At 45.0% G+C, this 22,961-nt stretch overlaps 4 protein-coding genes across 14 annotated transcripts in view; 1 reads left to right on the top strand and 3 right to left on the bottom strand.

The window, feature by feature from the left end:
• LOC118506779 (proteoglycan Cow) overlaps positions 1–13,810 on the bottom strand; it is a 79,263-nt gene extending 65,453 nt beyond the window's left edge. Inside the window, exons 1-2 of one of the 6 annotated variants that reach the window (XM_036044387.1) lie at positions 13,533–13,808; positions 12,856–13,343 (exon numbers count right to left, since the gene is read on the bottom strand). In XM_036044387.1, the coding sequence (XP_035900280.1) occupies positions 12,856–12,984 (129 nt within the window). In that variant the 5' untranslated portion in view covers positions 12,985–13,343; positions 13,533–13,808. Of the gene's footprint in view, positions 1–12,855 lie in introns of all 6 variants that reach the window. The other 5 variants (XM_036044388.1, XM_036044389.1, XM_036044391.1 and 2 more) reach the window with 5 other exon arrangements.
• Positions 13,811–14,712: 902 nt separating this feature from the next.
• LOC118506776 (inorganic pyrophosphatase) lies at positions 14,713–17,646 on the bottom strand. 6 transcript variants are annotated; one of them, XM_036044377.1, is made up of 5 exons: positions 17,416–17,619; positions 17,056–17,239; positions 15,721–16,387; positions 15,530–15,639; positions 14,713–15,022 (listed from the first exon to the last, which is right to left on the bottom strand). In XM_036044377.1, exons 2-5 carry the CDS (start codon positions 17,123–17,125, stop codon positions 14,991–14,993), a joined length of 879 nt encoding a protein of 292 aa, XP_035900270.1. In that variant the 5' UTR covers positions 17,126–17,239; positions 17,416–17,619; the 3' UTR covers positions 14,713–14,990. The 6 variants fall into 6 exon arrangements, with proteins under 6 accessions (XP_035900270.1, XP_035900269.1, XP_035900265.1 ...); XM_036044374.1 differs by lacking the exon at positions 14,713–15,022 and adding an exon at positions 15,125–15,295 and having other exon boundaries at positions 17,495–17,646; XM_036044373.1 differs by lacking the exon at positions 14,713–15,022 and adding an exon at positions 15,125–15,295 and having other exon boundaries at positions 17,416–17,602.
• A 278-nt stretch (positions 17,647–17,924) lies between these two features.
• On the bottom strand, positions 17,925–20,516 carry LOC118506774 (DEAD-box helicase Dbp80). The gene is made up of 6 exons (XM_036044369.1): positions 20,121–20,516; positions 19,870–20,045; positions 18,919–19,777; positions 18,690–18,852; positions 18,496–18,609; positions 17,925–18,412 (listed from the first exon to the last, which is right to left on the bottom strand). The coding sequence occupies exons 1-6, from the start codon at positions 20,223–20,225 to the stop codon at positions 18,273–18,275; spliced, it is 1,557 nt and encodes a 518-aa protein (XP_035900262.1). The 5' UTR covers positions 20,226–20,516; the 3' UTR covers positions 17,925–18,272.
• A 255-nt stretch (positions 20,517–20,771) lies between these two features.
• LOC118506775 lies at positions 20,772–22,714 on the top strand. The gene is made up of 5 exons (XM_036044371.1): positions 20,772–21,577; positions 21,636–21,771; positions 21,850–21,994; positions 22,060–22,252; positions 22,326–22,714. Exons 1-5 carry the CDS (start codon positions 20,861–20,863, stop codon positions 22,671–22,673), a joined length of 1,539 nt encoding a protein of 512 aa, XP_035900264.1. The 5' UTR covers positions 20,772–20,860; the 3' UTR covers positions 22,674–22,714.
• Positions 22,715–22,961: the final 247 nt, after the last annotated feature.

The following is a 22,961-nucleotide window of genomic DNA, read 5'->3' as shown; positions in this document are numbered from 1 at the left end:
CACCGTAAATCATACACGCCAAACACTGGCTGATGCTTTTATTAAGGTCCGAGTCGCGAGGGTTTTCGGGGGTATTAGTTGGTTTACTTTCACGGCTCGACAGCCATCGATGGTCCATTAGCAACATCAATCAACGTTGTTTGCCGGGTGTGTCACTGGGGTGCATCGTTTGGAGTGTGTCGACCCGGCGATATCGGTGGCTTGCGGTGAGCGTCTGACGACAGATTGCGTGCGGCACTGTACAAAAATGTTGTCCTCACCGTGTTTTGGACCGTCTTCCTTTTGCTGTCAACCTTCACTCAACCAATAAAGTGTGCCGAATGGAAGCTTAACCAAAAAAGAAATAGCTTCTCTGGAAACCTTCACGAAACGAGATTTTAATCAGTGATGTGACGCGCAAACTTATCTGATCATAGAGCTTAGAGGGTGCGCCTCAGAAGCGAGAAAAAAAGGGTTTTTGACCGACCAAACAGGATAAAAGCTGGTAGCAGGAAGAAAATAAATCAGTCACTCAAAGTTTTTGATTTTATGTTTTTTTGCCTAGTGCTGCCTTCTGCTGTTTTGGGGTTGTACTCTATTCTTTCCTTCTTTAAGAGCAACATTTTCGTGACCGGAAAAGCGGCCCTACAGTTAGAAGCTGAACAGTGGCTTCTCATCCTTTGGTATGGAGGGTGTCACTGTGGTTGCTGTTTCTTTTTCGGAGAATTTCTAAACTGCAGCCCCCAAAAGTCAGGTCAGAGAGGGTGATGCAAGAAAAAAAACAACAACAAAAGTTCAGAGACAAAAAAGAAAAACGTCCTCAAAAGAAAACACAGTTTTACCGAATGTCATTTCGAACCATCCGAACCAGAGATAACACGACCACTAGCGGTGAAGGTAGAGTGGGATGAGAAGGAGCCGGAACATTTTTTTTTCCCTGTCTGTGTGTGAATGTGTTTTTTGTCCTGCTTTTCCATCTAACTTCCAACCAAAGGTGATGGAAAAAAAGAATTAAAACAAACAACGCAACAGCACACACAAAAAAAGTGGGAAAGAAAAATTCGAACCCATTCCGTCATGCGATGCGGACGGGCGAGAATCACTGGCGCCATCAGAAAAAATGGCTTTGAGTTTATGCTAATGATGTTTCCCGCCCCTCCCTTCACCCATATCCCTTGCCTTCTAATCCAGCCAGTCCTGGTAAGGATAGCGAGCACTAGATAATCTCGGCAAAAAGTGGGTGATGATGGCCATCGTTTTCTTTTCCCGATCCCCGGCACTGGCTCAACGCAACCTTCAAGACCTTGGCTGCTGGTTGGTGTATGATTTTGAAACTTTTTACACTTTCGTCTCCCCTCCCCCCAACGCTGCCGCCGCCTCTCCCTTATAAGCCGAATCGGCACGGAACCTCGGATGTCTCGTCAACTTTTTCAAAGACAAACAGACAAATTTTTTGTCTTTAGTTCCGGGCATGGTACACACACACGGACAATAGGTTTTGGCGGCACCCTCCCTAGTGTCCTCGGAAAATCTGGCTTTCGCACGCCACTTACGGGGTAGCAGATGTTGGGGCGCTCGAGAAACCCCAGCCGGAGTTGGTGGGTTTACTTTGGGCTAGATTGAGACTTTGCAGTGGAAGTTGGTTGAAGTAGGCAGTTTAGGTGGTCAATTGCTGGGGGGGGGGGGGGGGGGTACCCATAGGGGAGTCGTCGGCAGGAGCAAAAGTGTGAAAAAAGTTATTTTGCTACTGATGAGAGATTGTGACGAATCAAACTGCACAAACGGGAAAAAGTTATACGCAATATGGCCTATGGTCTTTTTGAGCTACCACCCACCCCCTGGAGAAGAGTCAATAAGCTAGCCCAGTTCTGTTTGCTAATGCACACTAGAGATTATCTCCAAAATGGAGCTTTGTTCGGTAATGTATTCAACGGTTCCGGCCAACTTTTGGACATCATATGCTTTTTTTTCTACCTCACACCTCAGTTCACCGCAGAGCTTCATGATAGATATAATTGGGTTGAATGTTGTAATCCACACCATCCCGCTTCTGGGTCGGCTGATACCCTCGGTGGGCTGATGTGTATAAGTTACGGATACAACAACAGCAACAAAAAAACGTTAACTTTCTCTTTCGTCTGCGTTTCGAAACAAATGTAAAAGTCTGAACTGGCTGGAATCGTGAACGGAATCACAAATCAGCACAAATCACCCAGCGTCGAAGATCGTGCTGTCTCGCACGAAAACTTCTTTGCACGGGATTTGATTTTCCACGGGCGCACACCACGGCAAACAATCAAAAATTCATTACAACCCTGGAATGGCAACGGTCTGTCGGTGGCAAAAGTGGTACAATACTAATTGAATTTCAATTCTCCTCGTTCGCAGAAATGCTGAATGTTGACGCATGGCTGTTTTGGATGTATGTCAGAACAACGGGTGCTCTGTTGGCTAGGGGAGGGAGGGGGGTAGGTCACTGTTCTACGTCCACTGGGTGTGATTGACCGTTGTATTCAATATTGCTAGCAAAGATCAAACATAAAAGCTGTGGTGCTTTTCAAGTACGGAGTAGTCAAATCCACATCCAACTATCATAAACAAAATTTGTAAATCATAAAATCATTTACCACTACATCATTTGAACGCTTGATTGCATGAAGAAGCTTCACAAGATGTGGTTATTTTAGACAGTTTTTTGACTGGCTCTTTTTCTTCTTTCTTGGCCTAACGACCTGTTAAGGTCATGCCTGCCATTTCTGGCTTACTAGCCTTATCGATACCGCATATCCGTCAGCAACCAGGAAGGAAGTTGGTAAGATGAGATTTAAACCACGATCCTGCCGTTGAAGACCGGTGCCGCTGTCGCATCTGGGCCGCCCTAATTGATTGCCTAGCAGATAATAGAAATCTGCATAATAAATCTTCAGCCAGTACTGTCAAATCCTCGCTTCTCAGAAGTCGCGTAGCTTTGGAAGTAGCTGTACTGATCTGTAATAAAAATATAAATGCTAAGCTGTGGCGATGCCGATGACCTCTATTTCTAACAGGCCTCGCCTGAATCGTTTGAGAAATCAGTCTAAGAGTGTTCATCGTCTAAGAATCCTCATCATTAGAGGTCCTCGTTTATCCAGAAACCTCGTCCTCGCCAGTGGGATCTTGTCTGTCAAGGGTAGACTTCTTTCAAGGGAGCTTTCGATTATAAAAAAAACTTCAGCTACCAAGAAACTTAATCGAAGGGACTAAGTCATCTCAGGAATCTTGTCTTTTTGAAGTCGGGTAGACAACCACAAAGCTTTCTAAGGTTTTACGAAGTCCCTTTCTTTCACCACAGACCTATTAAAGTGTTGAATTTTGTTTGATTTAACTCAGAAACGTAACATAAAGCTATATTATATTCTACCCTTCTCTAAGAAAATAATATTCGATCAAATACCTTTATATGGTTCAACTCGGTATCTTCCTCCAAAAGGATAAAATATGTTCTACGCGAAAAAGATTAACCTGTACACACTCAACCTTGCAGCGTGGGGAAATGTTTTATTCAGTTCCGTAACAACGTTACCATTTTTGCATACAAAACTTTCCCAACCGCCGAACAACATCCGAAACTATTCGCTCGTATCGGCTCCGCTCGTAGCGAAAGATGTATTTATTTTTAAAACGGCACCGGCCCGGCTGTCCATATATTCGCAGACATTATCCCACCACATTAGCGATGATTCAACGCACTATTATGGGCCCGTGTATGTGTTATCAATTTTGTATGATTTCCGGAAGCGTTCAGAGCCGGTGTTCCTCCCCACACCAAAAAAAAAGTAGAAGGAAGAAGCGAGAACCCGTTTCCGTTGCTCTCTTTTTGGAGGCTTCGAAAACTCTTCTGAAGCGTTTCGTGGCTCACGGGTCGATTGAATATTTCATTTCACACCACGGTAGTTCTCCGCGGTCCGTACTACGCACGCAGTACGGCAGAGAGAGAGAGAGAGAGAGAGGGAAGCTTTTCCCAACCCCCTCCCCACTATGTGAACCATGTTGCGCATACGGCGAACAAATGGCTTCGTCGAAGGCACCCGCAAAAATGCCCGGAGATGATGGAAAGCGGCGAACCGAACGTACATGCCCGCGCGATTGCGGGGCCATTGTTGAGCTGGAAACGATTTTGCATTGAATTTGCATAAAACATTCTTTTTTTTTTTCGGAAATCGGCCCCGGTCCCGAAATCGACTGTTCGCGCGGTTGGCGTTTTCTTCGCGTTTCTTAACGCTGGTTGTTCCTGCTGCCACCTATAGTATATCCACGGCCAATGTACATGTGGAAATCGCATAATCGGTTTCCGATTTCGCGGAACATCTTCCATCCCAGGGAGCTATCGCAAACGCTCCACAACCACAACCACCGGTGGGCAACAAAACAGCGAAAGACCTTTGCGAAAATGGATGAAACCATTTTTTTCTGTGTGTGTGTGTTTCTCCGTGGCGTGGCCTGACGACCAGATGCCGGGCAGAGAATCAAGTACCATTAGATGAAATTGATTTGACATCTACAAGTACTCTTCATGCAATCATGAACGTTTTTTTTTGTTATACACAGTAGCATAAATCGGCGTCACAGGGTAACGCTATGGAAGAAAGAATCAATTGTGGGACTTCTCTGTTGTAAGGTTCCGCTTCCGATTCAACCAAATCGTAAAATCGCAATCGTGTCTAAACAACGAACAACGGACACTAGATTGCGAGTCCATCCATGCTTCCGGGCATACGCACTGGTAAGTGAGGCTTTTAAAGCGGAAAGACCTAGTAAGGGGGTTTTCTTCCCCAACAGAGGGAAAAATGGTAGTCGATTGATTAACGCCATGTTTGAATCAGCTTTTCCGGTGAATCAATCGATTTCGTACGGCTGTGGATTTTACGCGCTACAACTTTCACGAAACGAAACGTCAATCGCCCAAGTCAAATCCCATGTCTTGCCATCGAACTGGAAAACTGTCCAATACTAACTCGGCTCACGCACGTCTTGGTCCGTGCGCCGAACGAAAGGTTCAAACACACACACACATACACCTTCACCACACAGCTAACGAAGAGAAGAAAAACTGACGATCTTTCGCTTAACTTTGGAGCAAAAGTTCTACGAAGGAAAGTTTCGCGTGCACGTGCGCTCAGCGCGAAAAACCCCCACAAGCACCATAGGAAAGAGTAGGGACCTCCCCTTCTTCCGGTGCGGTTCCGGCGAAGGTACCGGAGGTCCGCTGTGTGGTGAAAAGTTCCCACCCAAGATCCCCTCAAGACAAGACTTAAAACAAAGGCAAAAATTAAGACCCATTTCACCTCGGTCTTAAGGGTGCTCTCTGTCTCTCTTACTCTCTCTCTCTCTCTTCTCGTTCCTGCTAACAAACGCTAAGGTTATGTCGGCACGATTTTCGGTTCGAGGCGAGATTTTGAAGCAAACTGGGCGAGAGCAAAAAAAAGCAGCTCGCCTCCTTCAAATGGAGATTTAATGCAAAGCAAGTCCGAACTTTTGTCCAAAATTGCTGTTACCGATGCTAGGGCGCTTTAGCAATAGAAGCCAGGAGGCCTGAATGAATGAATGGGTTCGCTTGTTTTCCATCCTTCTACAACCCCCAACGGAAAAGGGTCAAACGTGACGAGGTCATGCTCGACGTCGCTCTCGCTTGACTGAAGTTATAGGAAAAAGAGGGCTAACGAAATCGACACATTTGCACCGTGGGGCAGAGTAGTCGTATGAAATATTCAAAGTTTGATTTCTTCTGCATTCATTTCGGTTTCCTTGTGTGAGTGTATTTTTTTTTTGCCACAGATTTCCACACACAGTGTGGGTTTGCCCTTAGCAAATGAAGACATCATCTTCAAACGAAACCGACATTCCGTTATCCAACCCCTCAGTTATTTGGTGTTGCCGACCACAAGATGGCGCGTTTGAGCCATTTTAAAAACCTTACCTTCTCCTGAGGTAAGGTACTGACTGGGCTGACTGACCTCATTTCTTGTACTCGATCATGAGGAAGATAGTTTGGTGCTTAGGCAGGACTTTCCCCACGCTCCGGTCTCTCGTTGAAGTTTACATTCCTTACCTTTGGGGCCGGTTGATCGCACCAGCAAATAGGCTTCGGTTGATAGAAGAACCGGAAGCCAACCATACCGTCCGCCCATTTTCGGTTGGGCTTGAACCGCAACCACAGGAAGCCACTCTCGCGGTACTCACTCTCTTCACACAAACATCACACCCTCACTGCTCAACACTGATCTAGGCCCCGCACAGACCCAGTGCAAATTGGGATTTAAAAATTCATTTCCCAGGTTCCATTTGTTTGTTCCGCTTCTTCTGCGCCGTGTGAATTCATTCATTTCCAAATTCCCATTGCCAAGTGCCTGGCCGGGTGCTTACCAAGTCGGACGGACTTGGACACCAATTTTGCTTGCTTATCAACACATCCAGCTTGAAATGCAAAGCAGCAACTTAGGAAGGAAATAGACGGGAAAAAAGCGGACAAAAAAAGCCAACCCCCTCCCCCCGGAGCTAAGCACTCACCTGTCGACGTTGGAGGAAAGTGATAAATGCTATTGACACTAGACGGTGTAGTGTAGGCGCAGTAAGAGCTTCCGTATCTCCCACAACAGCGAGATGCATACCTTGGGGGACGGCTATTTAAATCAGCCCGATGTGTGGAAATGGAACTGACGCACGGAATGGGTTGAATTTTTCGAGATGATGAATGTAGCTTCCCTTTCGTTTTCCGTCCCCCCCCCCTCACCACCCTTAGCATGAGATATATGAGGCAGACAATTTCGAGCGCCGTGTGGATGAAGTGGTGTCCTTTATCATTTTCTCTCACCGCCATTTTTTTTTGCGAATATCATGAAATAATCCATAATTTCGCTGCGTAACATCATCTCGGTATGGATAGATTCTTTTCCCTTCTACTTTTCTTTATATGCAAAACATTTGCTGATAGAAGCGTTTTGTCTTTCGAAGCTGTTTTCCATTCCGAAAATGGCCAGTAAAGGGCTGTGAGTGAGTAGTCCGTATTTTTTGCTTATCTCTTGCTATTTTTCACCCCACGCTGCAGCAACGACAACCCTAGCCAAAGTCAACCTGCATTCCGACAACGTTAAAAATGCAGCAAAGTGACAGTGGGGCGTGCTTGAGAAAACCGAAGCCGAAACGTACTGGCGAAAGGATGCTCGAAACGACTTTATTTTTATAGTCGAAGTACTTCTGTCCGCTCGCTCGGAAGGTGCGATGGTACCATTATGCGATTACAAACGAGACGTTGGCGACAATTTGGCTCGCAAGGAAACGTTCTTGAAGTACTTTACACGATAAGCAAAGGTTTTTGTTAGCCTTTTTCTGCGGTTTTCGAGCGATCGATGAGTGATGGTGGTCAAAGATGGGTTTATCTGTGGTGGGAATGGTTGCACAACGCATGCTATTGGAAGGGTGTTTTAAAAGTCTTACTAGTAAAACGCTTACTATTTCGATCCATTCCGATCCTGCCAAGTGCCTCAATAAACGCTTTATTCAACCCGAAAAAATCATCCCTCTAGCTGGTTACATAAAGTGTGTTAAATGGCAACGATGGGAGCATATAGACATCCACCGAAGCCCAGAGATACGAAAGACGGTTACGGTTACGGGGAACGAACGACGGAACGCAAATACGATTTCCAATGACAGGCGACCAACGTGTTTTTTGCCCCTTTTTATTCCGATCTCCCCCCCCCCCCCTCTCCCTCTCTGTCTCACCAAACATCGGATGCTGGAACCGCATACCGTAGCACCACAACTATTTGGCAGGAAACATAAACAACGCCAAAGAAATAAAACTGCAAACGTTACGAGCTGTTCGCGCCGTACTCGCCCGGTAGCCCGACAGGCGCCAATGGTGTTCTTCCTGTGTGTGTGTGTACTGTGCCCGGTTTTGTTGTTTTTATCTGTCTGTCTGTCTGTCTGTTTTCTACCGTTTTCGATCGTTTCTATTGGTTTTTTTGTGTGTGTGTCTCCTTTTACCGATTGCTAGCGAAGATTGTAGTGCTAAATATTATGTAAGCTTTTCGAAGCGATTTTTCCACTTTCTTGCACACGATGGTGACGGAAAGCTTTAGGGGAAACATTTTGCGTATATTTTTTGTAAATGAATGTGTTCCATGTGGGAGCTTTCGTCTCTCTTAATAGATCATTTAAGGCAGCATGATGCAGTGTCGGGTTCCCGGGGGTACTTAGGAGATTGGCGGTGACTTAACAAAAATAAGACTGATTTGTTGCGATTTTTCATACGATGATGCTGCGTGTCCCAACGACTCTTTCTACAGTTCATCTAGTTTCTTTGATAGTATCTGTTATGTAAAGGCAAGATACTACAACGATATCCAATAATTTGGGAAGTGCTCCAAAGATTTTTTTTCGAGGAACTAATATTAAAGAATGATTTTTATTTTATTCATCAACGACGGCCTGTCGGTATTGCTGAAGAACGAATGTTTTACCTAAGCAAAAACATTTAAAAAAGGTAAGGTATATTCTGACGTCCGGCCTAACAACTTCAAGGTTTAGAACATCTTCTCAGCATCCATTAAAAACCTCTACAGCGGCTAACAGATTGCAATGCGCAAATCTGATTCGGAGGATATTTTTCGATTATTTGGTAACAAACACGTAGGATCAACAGATCCTCCAACCTTATCTCAGAATCTCTCCATCTCAATTTGAGCCTACAACGTCTCCTATGTCCATGTGGACGGCATAAAAAAGCTTTACTGGCTAGGTTATTCAGAACCATTCTCGTGACATGGCTAGCGCAACGGAGTCTGGCGAGTCTAGTCCACCATTTTACTCTCAATCAAGTCGGAAAAAGTTTCATAAGTTTTGGACAAAGTACGGAGACTATAAATATTATATACATTCCAAGTTTCGTCCATCACGATAAGTGTTTTGAGTGGAGGAATTGATTTGGCTCAATAAGTCTAGTAAGACCATTACTGACAAGCCAAGAAGAAAAAGATAAAGAAGCCATGGTTAAGATTTCAGTTAATAACAAATGTCAGTTTCTGGTCAATCGATACCTTGAAACGGTCTAGTTATTGAGAGTAAATATAGAAATTTACTGTTCGGACATTCGGAAGGATGTGATCCATTTCCCATAGCCGTCCATCGCCGGTTTTTTGATGAAACAGGCCGCTCTCATGCTATTAGGCCAACGCTTAACTACAATTTGGAAACAAGAGTTTCGAAATGTACTGAATTTAAAAATAAAATACAAGAACCTAATCACAATATCTTCCAGGCTTATATTTCCATTACGAAAAACTATTGAATATATCAATTGTTCTTGATTTCCATTTTCAACTGCTCCAATCATAAAACAGTAAAAAAAACTGACAAAACGACCATAAATCTAAAAGTTTTTGATCAATATTTGACGAGCTTTAGTAATAAGGCCAGGCCGTTCTTTATGAATAAACAAAAATTGACGAGCTTTTTACAACGCACTTCCCAACCGATAACCCCCTACATAATTAAACTACGCTTACAATTATGCGTTATGCTGTAAGCTGAATTGCAAGACCCAACCATTTAATGAGGCCGTTGGATAATCCCAACGATCACAAACGGGGTAGTAATAGTTGCCGGGCCAATAATAATAGTTTACGATACACATTAAACCCCAAAACGAAACCGTACCTAAATTATTACACACCACAAATACAGCAAAAAGAAAGAAGCCATAATTAAACAAACCACATCAAGTAAAGGAACCAACGCGCAGAGCAGAAAACAGAAAGCACTACTTGTGATGTTTAATTCTGTTCCACCAAAAATCCTTTCATGCTATTAGTTTCACCTCCCCACATGCGGACGAACCCCCTCCCCCTGACAATTGACCGGAATTGGAAGAAAACTTTATCCAGCTGCCTAATTGCTTACCGCAGAACGCAAATTTCACCATCCCCATTCAGTCCCACCAAACATAATCCTACCGGACCGACGACCAGTTTGAGTTTGAGGAGTGGAGTTTTCGGATTCTCCAGGTTCTTGGACGACGACGACGACGATTGCCTGGCACGCATATGTGCCCGTCGCTGCCGTATGTGTACCTTAATTTCCCGCACGATAGAAACGTCCAAACCAATTCGAGGCTACGAAACCTCCCTCTACGGTGTACGTAGTCAAGCGAGGCAATCGTCAGGTTAGGAATCATACAGAGAGACAGAGAGAGAAAGACGGAGTAGTGAAATTAATCTGTCGAACCATTCAATTCCTTTCCATTCGGTCCTGTTTCGAAGTTGGCTTTTCAAAGACGGGCTTTTCCTTACTTAAACACTTTGCTGATAGAAGGCAAGAAACGACGCTCCGTCCCATGTCCCGAACGGGCGCCGCTTAAGATGGGTTCGGTTCGTCAATCGGTCTGCCACGCAGAGGCACCAGCAGCAAAAGCCTTCGCTAAGCCTACCAAAACATACAAAACAAAACAAAAAATCCCCCAGAAAACGGCCACCGGTTTTAAATGAAAGCGCAGGAAACGAAACACGACGTGAAAAGTATGTAGATGTTCGTTTCCAAGCGATTTCACTGCTCTTCTCGACCGTTTTCCCAAGCGAACGAAGCAAACGGCAGGCACAGTTTCCTGCCTCGAATCGAAAGGCAAACAATCAATTTCCGTCGATTCGGGTGCTCGATAAAGCTGGGCGTAGCGGTGCAAGGGTGTGCCAGCGCCGGGGTTGAAACTTGTGCCGCTTGCTTTAGAGAGCTGCGGCGACGGATCATCAAAGCGTCACACGAGGCGAAAACTGCCAGCTTAACGGGACCGAAATCCATTTCGCTCCGGTTTTCCTGTTGGAAGGCGGATTGAATTTTCACGCGCATTTCGCACCACGCTACCGGCTACCGGTGACCTTGCTGCGATCGCGCTTAATTCGTATTCAATTTGATTTACGCAGCCCCGAAGGGATGCAGTGCGAGGACTAGCGCCCACTTTATTGAGTTTTATTCTCTTACGGTTTTTTTTTTGTACGCTAAATTTGGGCTTGTTTGTCGGCATTCGTTCTGCCAGTTTTTTACCCTCGATCTTTGCTGGTTTGCTTGGTCCTATTCTTTGTGATTTATGATAAAGGCGATAAATCAACCCAAACCTTCGAGCAGTTGCACGATGAAAAAGGGCCGACAGTCTAAGCACTAATAATTCTAGTACGACACTACTGGTGGACGATGTGCCAAGCGATACTATCTTCGTAATCCGTCATGAAATTAACTAGATCTCACCATTGCCCAGCAGTGGAATGTTGTACCAGCATGTTGCTACGAAAACCGGAGATCAAATGCTCATTATCAAGTCCATCTTCCGGTTGGCACCTCATTCTTTGTTGCCCCCGGATGCACATACTGGAGTAAGCGTCGAGTAGCGCCCTTTTTTGTGATCCAAAGACCGGGATATGTCGTCGCATGGTGAAACGAATAATAATCCTCGTTTCTGTGCTCCGTAGTACTCCTGCTCGCACTCTGTATAACGACCAGATTATGACATGCTAATTAATTTCAATGGTTTGTCATCGTTACCAGTCCGGGGCTACCTACCGGCGAACACGAGCGGAGATTGCAAACGAGTTGAACTTCACGTTTAGTGCGCGGTAAGTTTTCAATCGCTTCCCCGTCGTAAGTCGACATCGCCTCTTGAACTCATCTTATTAGCTAGCTGGCCAGTTTGGTGTCGTGTTGGTCGTTATACCGCACGACATCGCAGGTAGCCTGGTCTTCGCTGCTGGCCGGTGGTACAGAAACCACCACCACCACCACCAGAACATATTTGCCGCGTAACTTAATTAAACCATTTGTACGCCTTTTGTGGAACCTCCTGTTCCGGTTTCGACACACCGGGCACACGTACATGTGTGCTCTGGTACACGGTGTTCTGCTACATGCTTAGCAGCGAGGCGTAACGCCTGGCTGGATTTACTGGCCGGGGACGTAACAAGACTACTGCGGACTGGGGACCACACAGCGTGGATCCTCTTCCTTCTTACCGGACCAGGACCTGGATAATGCTAGCGGAAGCCCCGATGCAGACAAACTGTAATTGAGATAACCCATAATCTTTGTCCTCCGGCCCACACACACACCAACAAAGGTCCTGTTGCTCTAATCCTGCTTCGTGCTACGGTGTGTCGTTCAATTGGGTGACACACAACAGAGATAGAAGGAGAAACAGTGTGAGAGGGGAAAAGACGTCTTTAAACCATGCAACTCGATACTGCTCTATAGTTATAATTCGTGGAACTTCAACCTTCCTGCTAATGAACGTACTTCGTGGAACATTCTGGGCCATGGAAGCACACGATCACCAGCCGAACTGGTTACGGAAATTCAGTTTCCAAAGATTAACCCAAACCACAATGTAAACATTTTGTTAACTTTTTCCGCTTGCATGGGTACATGGGTGATAATGAAATAAATTTAAATACCGCAGTTGGGAGGCAGAAACCCGGTGACTGCATACACGTACATGCATGCACGACACCTACTGGGCGCCTCCATTGATTATGTAAACAAAGGCACGTTAATGAAAGACGGATGGGGAGGGATATTTGAGTGGTGCGGGGGAGCTAGGGGCAAGTGGGAATCGATTCATCAGGGAAACCAATTGTCAAGGGGTATCGTGATAATCGAACTAAATTGCCTTGTCACAGTGGACCGCGGTTCAATTATAGCGTAACTTTAAATCAAATTATCCTCTTGCAGGTTTTCCATTTAAATCCATTTAATGTTTGGTAACGGTTGGAAGGCTTTGCAACTGTTCCCGATATGATTTAAAATTATTTAATGTCTAAATTTATTGTCGCAAGAATATGGCCTTTTAGCGTTACTTACCTCATCGATAAACTCAAAGTCACCATCGCCGTACTTGTTGTTGATCAGCTTCTTTTTGGCGTCGACCGCGTACGAGCCGATCGTGGCCAGCACCAGGAACACCGTGAAGGTAAACCACAGCTTATGCATCTTGAACTTTCTCAACTCACTGCGTGCGCTATTCCGACAACGATTGATGGCTGATGATAATGAGACGCTAATAAAGGGGACAACTTGTCACTAGTCACTAGTCGCCCTGGCTAGCGGCAACACACACGCAGACACACACTCACTGAAAACAATTTTTACTACCGGAAATCAAGCACTCACAGGCCAGACCGCGGCAGATACACACTTTACAAACACACTTCACTACTATGCTGCAGGCTAGACTCGCTTGCTGCGATTATCTTCCTTTTCTTTTACTCCTGCACAACACCGTCGTAGTTTCCCTTTGCTCCTTGGGATTTTGATGACTCGGTAGGCTGCTCGTTACAGTTCCTGGAAATCTTGTAACATCACGCAAACAAAAATGTGTTTAAAACACTCGTGACTCAACGTCACTTGGCAATCACACGGTCTCTGTTTTGTTGATGAACTGGTGATGGACACCTCTTTTCACCACACAAAGGCCACTCTCGCCTAAGGATCTCGAAGGGTACGATACGATAAAAACGGTTTCGCCAAGACAATCCCACCTGTGCTACACGCCCGCACACATACCCTCCCTTGCACACGCGCATACAAAATCACATACACACACTATCCGGCTGCGTAATTGATTCGTGAGCACGGTTTGTTCACCACCAACGGGCACGGGATGATGCGTACACTTCCGATGCGATGAAAAGCACGAGTACGATTGAAAAGTGTGCCACCGTCGAGCGGATTAACCCGATGCTTTGCCGTCCTTATTCGTTGAATAGCGCTGCAGCAGGTTGCGTGTGTGTGTGCGTTGCTTCGCCCTCCGAGCCATCCTGCACTCTTACACTTCGCACGGTGCGACGAGCCTGCGCAATGGGCACCTGTTCCGCAGACATTCCATGACACATTCCGTGACACAGAAGGATATTCCAACGGCAAACCGAGAGAACCGATGAGTCCCCGGAAGTTTTCAAATTCTATCCGAAACGCTTCATTCGCTGTCAAAGCTTAACTGCAGTAACGAATTTGAATCTTACGCTTGAAATATCGTTGGGATTCTGTGGCGTGGATCGTTGAATTCTCTCACAGCGATATTGAAGGACTTCTAATACAATGAACTGACGAAGGAAATCGTGTTCTTATTATTAATACCGTACGCGGCGAGCGCTCCACGAATGTTCGGCTTTTATACCTAATTTCAGACGATCAAACCAATGGCTACTTTGGTTTAAATTTTACAAATAGCCTACTTTGTCTATGGAAGCCTTTTATTTATAGAAAAACTAGTTTGCTAATTTTAGCTCAGCTAAATAATTAAAAGAAATTTTAATTACCGTCAGTGCCGTGCTGAAGTACTACAGGAACAAGTAAAACAATGTTTGATAAATATTGAGTTGCATACTTTCCGGCGTTTACAATCCCAAACGCAAGAAAACTTCATTAAATACGACACATGACGAATAATTTGTTCATAATGTTCTGAAAAACGTGGGGAGCATGGAAAATGTTATGTAATTTACTTAATCAATATAAGCAGAAAAAGTTTAGGAATGTTCATTTTTGTTGTTGGATTGTAGTATCGTTTTTAATTCTTTAATATGCTCGAACTGAAGCTTCTCCTACTAAAAAATAACTCGAAATGAAGTTATTCCTGGTACAGTTAGTAAGTATTTAAGCGTTTAATATGTTTCTCAATATTTGAATTTAAAAATAAACCGAAGCTTACCACATTCATTAAATTGATCTTTCGGTTAATTACATTGTTTCGTTTATTAAATGCATTAACAATTTTCTCACTATCCGTGGTTTTGTGAGCGTGCGCTATGTAATGTGCTGTTTTTTGTTTGTTATTAAATAAATATTCTAATCATTCAGCGGAATTCGCTACCCAATCAAACTGTACTGATGCTGATATGAGACTGTACCACTCATTAGCTCACACTTAGCGAATGTATTGCCGTTGCCGTATCCTTATGCAGTCGAATTTTGTCGAATCGGTTCAATTCGATTGCTTACTTCAGCGTTATGTAGTGCCATTTACCAACTGTGGAGAGATAGGAACTTGTGTCAATAACCCGACTCATTTGAAATCTGGTGCATGAATCAAAGGCAGTTAATACGTTAGCTTAACTCAAAACTACATTCGTACTATTGGCAGCATCAACTTTATTTGTCTTTTAAAAAATACACAAGCACCATCAACTACTAGTTGACCACTAAAATCTAGAAAACATTCTCCATTACGGCAGACTAAAAAGCAGCACCGGTTCTTACAGCTTCGAGTAGCTGTTCTCCGACCGGAAGTGCCATTTGTGAACTAGGGAGCGTTAAAACAATGAATAGAACATTGAGAAAAAAAGGAAAAGAGAAAGCAAACGAAAGAAGCATTAGCAAGGTGAATGTAAACTACTGTATTATCACGCAGAAGTATAGTAAGCAACTAAAGAAAACAACAAGCGAGCCGCCTGCATATGGCCTGTAGCGTAACTTCGGCTTGAAATACAAGGCATGCAGTGTGTTATTGTAGAATAAACAGAGAGGTGATACTTACGCGCTTCACTAGCAGGCTCGGGATTACCACCGGTTGCGCTCTTGGCAAACACCTCATCCGCAGCATCACTAGCCACCAGATACGGTGATCCATCTACGGTGGTGTTTAGGCTGCAATGGAAAACATCATATCACGTCTTACTCACAACGCATTTCTTCATGACCCACGTCACGTGCTGCTGGCCTACTTACCAAGAAATTCCATTATTTTCAACCTCCTTGTGAACCAACTGCTGCCAAAACCGGTGCGTGTCCGCGACCGTCTTCGTGGCGAATGCTGCATCCTTCGCCTCGCCATTGAACGCGAACTGATTCTCCGGCTTGCCGTCCGGGATCTTGTAGATCTTGAACCATTCGACCGAGGCGCGCAGCAAACCCGGAAACACCGTCTCGATATCGGCGATATCGTTCACCTGGTCGGCGAGCGGATCGTTCACGTTGATCGTGATGATTTTCCAGTCCGTTTCGCCCTCGTCGATGAGCGCGATTGTGCCCAGGATTTTCACCTGCATCACCTCACCGCGCTTGGCGATGCGGGATCCAATTTCGACCACATCGATCGGATCATTGTCACCCTTGCAGCCGGTATCGGCGTCCAGGTGGTCCGGGTTTTCCCACGTTTGCGGGAATGCACCATAGTTCCAGATGTACCCGTGGTGCGGGAAACAGTTGGCCACGAAGCGCAGTTTGCCCTTCTTCACGTCTTGCTTGATCGGATTCAGGCCTTCGTTCAAGCTGATTTCCATCTTCGCGTTTGTCCAGCGAGGAACCTCCACCACCATGTTGTAGACGGTTTTCTCCTCATTCGCGAACAGCGGAATGTCATGCAAAGGTGAAATGGACTGTCCGTTTTCATTCTCTGTAAGCAAACATCGGATGCTTCGATGAGTACGAGCAGTTGCAATAAGACAAAAGTCGCGTGTAGGTCTATCGTAAAGCAATTAACTTGTCGCTGACAAACGTCCTGCTGGTGGAGATCTTTATCGCGATTCATTACTTCAAAAAGTGCTTCCCGCACTGCAGGCTGATAAGTTCGTGTTCTAATCGAAGCAAGATATCGACAATCGGGTCCGTCGTTGGACGCCCTCGCCGGTCCCACTCCCTAGCTGTAATTCGTCCCCATGTTTACATGTGCTTCTAGCAGTAGAAGTTTCTAAACATCGGACAATCCACAGGCTCAGCTTATCAGGCGATAACGTAAAGCCACTCTAGCCCAGAAGGTCACTAGTGCCGAGAATGTAAATTCCTTCCCACCAGCAGCGTGAGTCAAGTTCTCGGTCTCGACCGTGTTAGGGTCAACGTAGCCGCACGATCCACCAAATGCGCGGTTTGGCTATTTTTAGGTTATGCAATTTAACGCCGCTATTCCAATTGAACTGAAGAAAGGGTTTTGTTCCGCGGTACTGTCGCTATTAAAAATTCAACCGGCCCTATTATGCACTTAATTGAGAAAATCGATTACTTCCACAATTGCTACGGATGTAAGCGTAACGTGAAATGATTTGTTCGCCGTGGCTGCATACTCACTGAAGAAAACCCGGTAGTCCGTGGAGTTGGGAACGCCACGTTCCGCAACCTGATATTTGCTGGCCGTCATCGTTGGTGCGTGGTTGGCAAATTGCTTCACTGAATGCTTGAAACTCGAGCACGAACCCGGACGCAGAAAGGTGCTGTCGCTGGAAACACTAGAAAGATGAGCGCCGCAAAAACGCTGCCCGTCCGTTGCCGCAAAAAACGAAGAATGACAACGTGTTGACGTTGAGTTAGGGAGAAAGCTTAGCTTGTGCAAACGGCGCGCAGGCTCAGGGAATGAAGCAGAAGGAAGGGCACGGGCTGTGCGCCTAACATTGCGCCACCAACACACTGCCGGCTGCATGTTTACCTCACCTTTTCCACTTTAACTCACTTTAGAATGAACAAAGTTATGGCGCAATGAATGAGCAGAACACTGTACTGCAAATATTACCTAACAATATTGTTTACGAATTACGATGCGGTTAGAAAAACAGCAGATTATATCCAAAAGGCCGGCAGATTTCTTCGGAAGAGCTGGAATTATCAATCTTTTAACGAAACAAATGTCAACAGTGTTCAATATTTGACGAGCATTGGGTTTATACCTACCGATGCTAGGGTTACTGTACGAAGATGGCTGTCTGTTGTAAGTTGTTTTCGGCTCAGCTCGTGTTCGATTAGCGCTGAATCAACTTAGAAAAGGCAGGGCGAAAATACCCATGGCAAAATTAGGCTGCGTACGTTTGCTTTAGGTCGAAAAGAAAGTTCTCGAGAGCTTCATTCGTCTTGGGATGAATTATTCGGAAAAAAAACTCACTAAACAAGCAGCGTAACTAATTCAGATATTTCTTGTTCCGTTAAACGCACGACTACACGCTCTCTCAAAACCTCTCGATATCGAAATTCTCTTTTATTATTATTAGAATGTTTCTTAAACATAATAAAAATCCTGCTGCTATTTAAAACAACAATGAGGAAGCGAAATTTCAATTGAAACAACAAAAGCATATTGACCGTTTCATCATCAAGCGTTACTTTCGTTTGTTTGTTTTCCATCGTCGAAGTTGAATTTGTTTCTTGCAGTTATTCTATCCCTATGTCGCCCGCCGAACTTCGCGGTCAATGTCGAAAATCTGCCGTCTGGTAAGGTGAAAATAATTCATGAATCATTTTCACTTCGTGTGAAATTGCATTTCAATTCTCTCCCACTCGCTGTTTTATACGCTTGTCTAGGAGCCAATCTTTTCAATCTCGTCCGAGTTCTCAGCATCCAGCAGCTGAATTTTCTTCTGGAAGTGAGCCTCAATCGTTCTGCAGATGTCCATGCTATGGTCACTGTCGACAAGATTGATAGCGATACCGTTCTTGCCTGAATGCGGATGGTATAAAGAACATTTTAAAATATTGAACAAATAACGGGCACAATAGTTGCTAAATAAATTGAAATCTTACCAAAACGACCCGTGCGACCGATACGGTGCAGATAGGTTTCACAATCAGCTCGACCGCTCTGATCCATCGGCAGGTCAAAGTTCACCACAATCGTTACCTGCTCAACATCGATTCCTGCGAAGAAACAGTAAGATAAAACAATCATAACAATAACAGATGAAAGCCCCGATTCGTGTACATTCCCAGATCTGTACCTCTTGACAACACGTTCGTAGTAATGAGTACTTTTTCCAATCCCGCACGGAACCTGTCCAACACGGCCAAGCGCTGTTCGACGGTTAGCTCTCCGGACAGCACTGCTACAGAGTGTCCGTCCTGGGTCATCTTACCAGACAACCATCCAGCGGTTTTTCGAGTCTACGAGAAAGAGAGTTTGTTAACAAACATCAAATCATGCGACTAATGTCCATTGCATAAACTTACATGACAGAAGATGATGGCTTGGCCAACCGTTATCACGCCGTAGATGTTCGAAATGGCCTGATACTTTTCGTCCTGGTTCTTACACTTTACGTAGTACTGCTTGATATTGTCAAGCGACTCCTGCTCGCGGGCCAGCCGTATAACGATGGGATTCGGAACGATGTATTCCGCAAAGTCCATCACCTCCTTTTCGTACGTAGCTGAAAAGAACATCATCTGGCAGGACGACGACAGCTGCTTGTGGATCCGGATGCATTGGTCCTGGTGGCCCTGGGTGGCAATCATCACATCCGCCTCGTCCAACACGAACACGGAAATCTTTCGTAGATCGAATGCGCGGAACTTAATGCCCCAATCCATCAGCTTGCCCGGCGTTCCGATGATGATGTGATCGGTAATCTTCTGTCCTTTCGGCAGTTCCTCGCCGCGCACAGCAAACCGGAGCTTAATTTCCTTGCAAAACTTTGCCATCTTGGCGGCGACCTCTCCTGTCTGGATTGCCAATTCGTACGTTGGCGAGAGACAAATGACCTGCGGATAAGGTTTGCGCGGATCAACCCGGCTTAACATGGCCAGCACAAAGGCCGCCGTTTTGCCCGTTCCGGATTGGCTTTGAGCGATCATGTTCTGGGGAGGATCGGCCAACAGTGTCGGCAGGGCTGTCTCTTGAATCTTGGATGGGGCGTTGAAGCCCATCGCGTACACGCCCTGCAGCAGCTCCGGCTTCAGGTGTAAAGCCTCGAACGATTTGACGGAATGTAGTGGAGACGATGGATCCTTGCGCTGCACCTCCAAATCTAGCTTGGATTCGACCAAACCCTTGCGAATGATTTTCATAAGCAAACTCGCATCGGCCGGGCTACGTTTGGGAGGAAACAATAATTAAAAAAAACATTTTTTTCATCAACAATCATCAGCCAGACTGGTCGCATCTCCAAATGCAGTGCTTACTTGACAGCTTCGATTTCTTCCGATCCCACCGTTGGTGCTGGCGAAGCAGTTCCTGCTGATGCTCCGGAACCGTTCACCGAAATCGTCGGATCCGCATTTTCTGGCTTTGCTGCAGCCGCATCCTGTTTACCGTCACCACTTCCATTGTCTTTGTTTGCAATAATTAGCCCATCGACCTGCACGTTTGGGAACGGGACAGATATAGTAGGTTAGCCGTTTTATCAGAATTTCATCCGGACTATCGCACTTACCAGATTGGAAATCTCTTGATCCTCCGTCTTCTGCACCCAGTTGGTTGCGGCGGCCGCAGCGGTAGCAGCGCTCGCATTGGTACTCTCGGTTGCTGAATCCGCCATCGCTGTGTGGTGTACTATTGATGCGTGTAGTGGTGTGTAAACGATGCAGCGCAATCACCCGGTGGTGTTCTGCAGGATTGTGCGATTGGAATGCAGAATCCACTAAAGCTAGTCGAGACCACAGTTACTGTTCTACTTCGAACCAAACCCACAATGTTTGTCTGGCTGTGGACTAATGATGCACGAAGGAAAACGTTTTGACCACAAAGCGAAAGCGGAAAAAGGGTCCAGCAAGCCAAGAGCGGAGAGCGAGCGTCATCCGGCGCGGGCACAATTTGTGTTTGACATTTCGCAACCACCTTCTTCAGGGACCGTGAACCTCATTCGATGAAGACAATTGTATTTTATGATAAGATAAGCAAAAAAGAAAAAAAATATTGCCTCAAAAAACGAAATATCTATCAAATGATTATATTTTTACAAAATTCTCTTTCAAATTTAAAGTGTTTGCAAAACTCGACGATGTTTGATACTGAAAACGATTTCAATACAGATCTGATTTTAAATTCAATTCCTAGCGCAGTACCCCTGCCTGTTTGACGTTCTGGCTGCAGTTTCAGTTGTTATTTGTTTACAAAATCATCAACATTCATTCTAGTCCTGCAAACGAAACCCGAAAAACCGAACAAATCCAAATGAACATAAAAATATATCTCTCCTCGAAACTAATAGAAAAATGCACATTTTGTGAGTTGTACGGGCTGGTGGAAGATTTGCGCGATGAAATTCGATTCACAGTACTGGACGCCGAACCGCTGCCCAACTACACCGAACCGATCGGGAAGATATGCAGCGTGACCGACTACATGCAATTCCGGACGGCGCAAAATGATAGAACGCTTCGGGAGCAACTCGCACGGGAGGATAACTTTCTCCGGCTCGCCATTTCGAACAGTGGCCGTATTAAGCACGTGATGGCAAAAGTTAAAGGTGTCACGATCGAGTCGCTCAACAAACTTCTCATCATATACGACGAGAAAGGCTTCAACAATCTGGCCGAGAATGATCTGAACGCCGAAGACTGTGATAATGATTTGCTGCACCTGGCTAGATTGATTAAAGCGAGCAAAGCGGAATCGGCCGGATGGACGGATAAACTGCACGCCCTAGCGGAACGCGAAGAGATTCAGCGGCTGTACGGAATGTTGCTTCCAGTGGGCAAGGGTTTAGGGATGCTGTTTCGAAAGACGGCACTGTACTACCACTTCAACGAATGGGTGGAATGTATTCGGCAGAAAGATGCAAACGCCGTAAAATGGACACTGTTGATAGACATTTGTTTCGGAGTGGCTATTATGAGTTTGATTATATGCTTCGGAAATCCGGGCACACGATTCATGGAGTTTGCAGAGGTTTGATGGTTTTATTTTAATTGGAGTATATTCTACATAATTCTATCTCCTATTCCAGATCGTGGTCGACAGTTTTTTGCAGCTTCTGCAGACTCTTCGGGGCAATCCGATTGGATTGAAACTGAACGGTTCTCTAAACGAATTTTTCTTTAGCTGTTTTAGCTACCAAGTTGATCTGTGGTGGATGTTTTTAAGTGAGTAATACGCTTCTTCCAGTAATTCGCTGTCTTTGTCGTCTATTAATACTGTACAACATTTGATCGCTATTTCAGTAATACTTTCACCTGCAATTCAATTTCTCTTCGTGCCGTTGTCAATATTGGGTCTGTTTGGATTATCCTTTCAAGTGGCCATGCTTTCGGATTTGATTGTCCTCATCAGTTTGCATGGGCACTGCTTCTACATCTATGTAGCGGTGTAAGTAGAAAACGTGATTCTGTTCTCGCCAATACGGTCTTATTTGTTGTGCATTACTGTTTCAGCCTGTATCGCATCGAAATTGGAGCAATAGGAGCGCTCTGCCGTACAGTATTGGGAAAGAAGCGTAACGTACTGCGAGATCGCGTTGAAGCCCACGATTACATGAACCGGCAACTGTTTATTGCTACTCTTTCCTTCACTGTACTGCTCTTCCTGCTTCCTACTATTTTATTCTATTACACAGTGTTCGCATCGGTACGTAGAACAACGGTCTGAACATTTGATTGTCCTGGGATTGAAAAAGAATTGCAATTTTATACCATTACAGCTTCGGTTTGCAATTTACTGTCTATCGTACACGCTGATGAAAATACGCCGCACCATTTTACGGTTTCCTTTCGATGCAATGGTGCGATGGGTGCGAGGCGTGTACACGAACCTGGAAAGCCTGGAAATATACAACATCGGTTCGATAGCGAAAGAAAACGTAACAATCACGTACGTAGCGCCCAGGTCGGCCACATTCTGGTTTCGCGATACGGCGACCGATTTTCCACGCTGGGAACCGAAGCGCCAAAACAGTACAACGATTGGAGAGTTTTTAGTTAGTTTAGTTAAGGGAGAGTTGGTTTCCTTCATCCAGCCCGACGAGCGCATTGTACCGCGGACGAATTAGAGAGAAAAACAAATGCAATAAACGTTTTCCACTATTTTACTTTTGTGTGATAATCTTCTAATAGAGTTATAATGCTACATTGTGTTCAAGTGATAAGTAATTATTGTGGTTCGATTTTAACCGTCGGCAATTGAACATTCAAAAGAATTCATAACACACGATTCATGTAGTATTTTCATCGGAGTAGGATCTTTGAATTGTGCAAAAAAGAACTACAAATCAATGTGTGGATGCCAATACCTTCTCTAAATTAAATTAAATTGTGGGTGTTAAATTGTGTAAAAATTA

Source organism: Anopheles stephensi, chromosome 2 (assembly GCF_013141755.1).
Source record: "Anopheles stephensi strain Indian chromosome 2, UCI_ANSTEP_V1.0, whole genome shotgun sequence".
Lineage (NCBI taxonomy): Eukaryota > Metazoa > Arthropoda > Insecta > Diptera > Culicidae > Anopheles > Anopheles stephensi.
The sequence above is the reverse complement of the archived record's forward strand: the minus strand, read 5'-3'. Positions and strand labels throughout refer to the sequence as shown.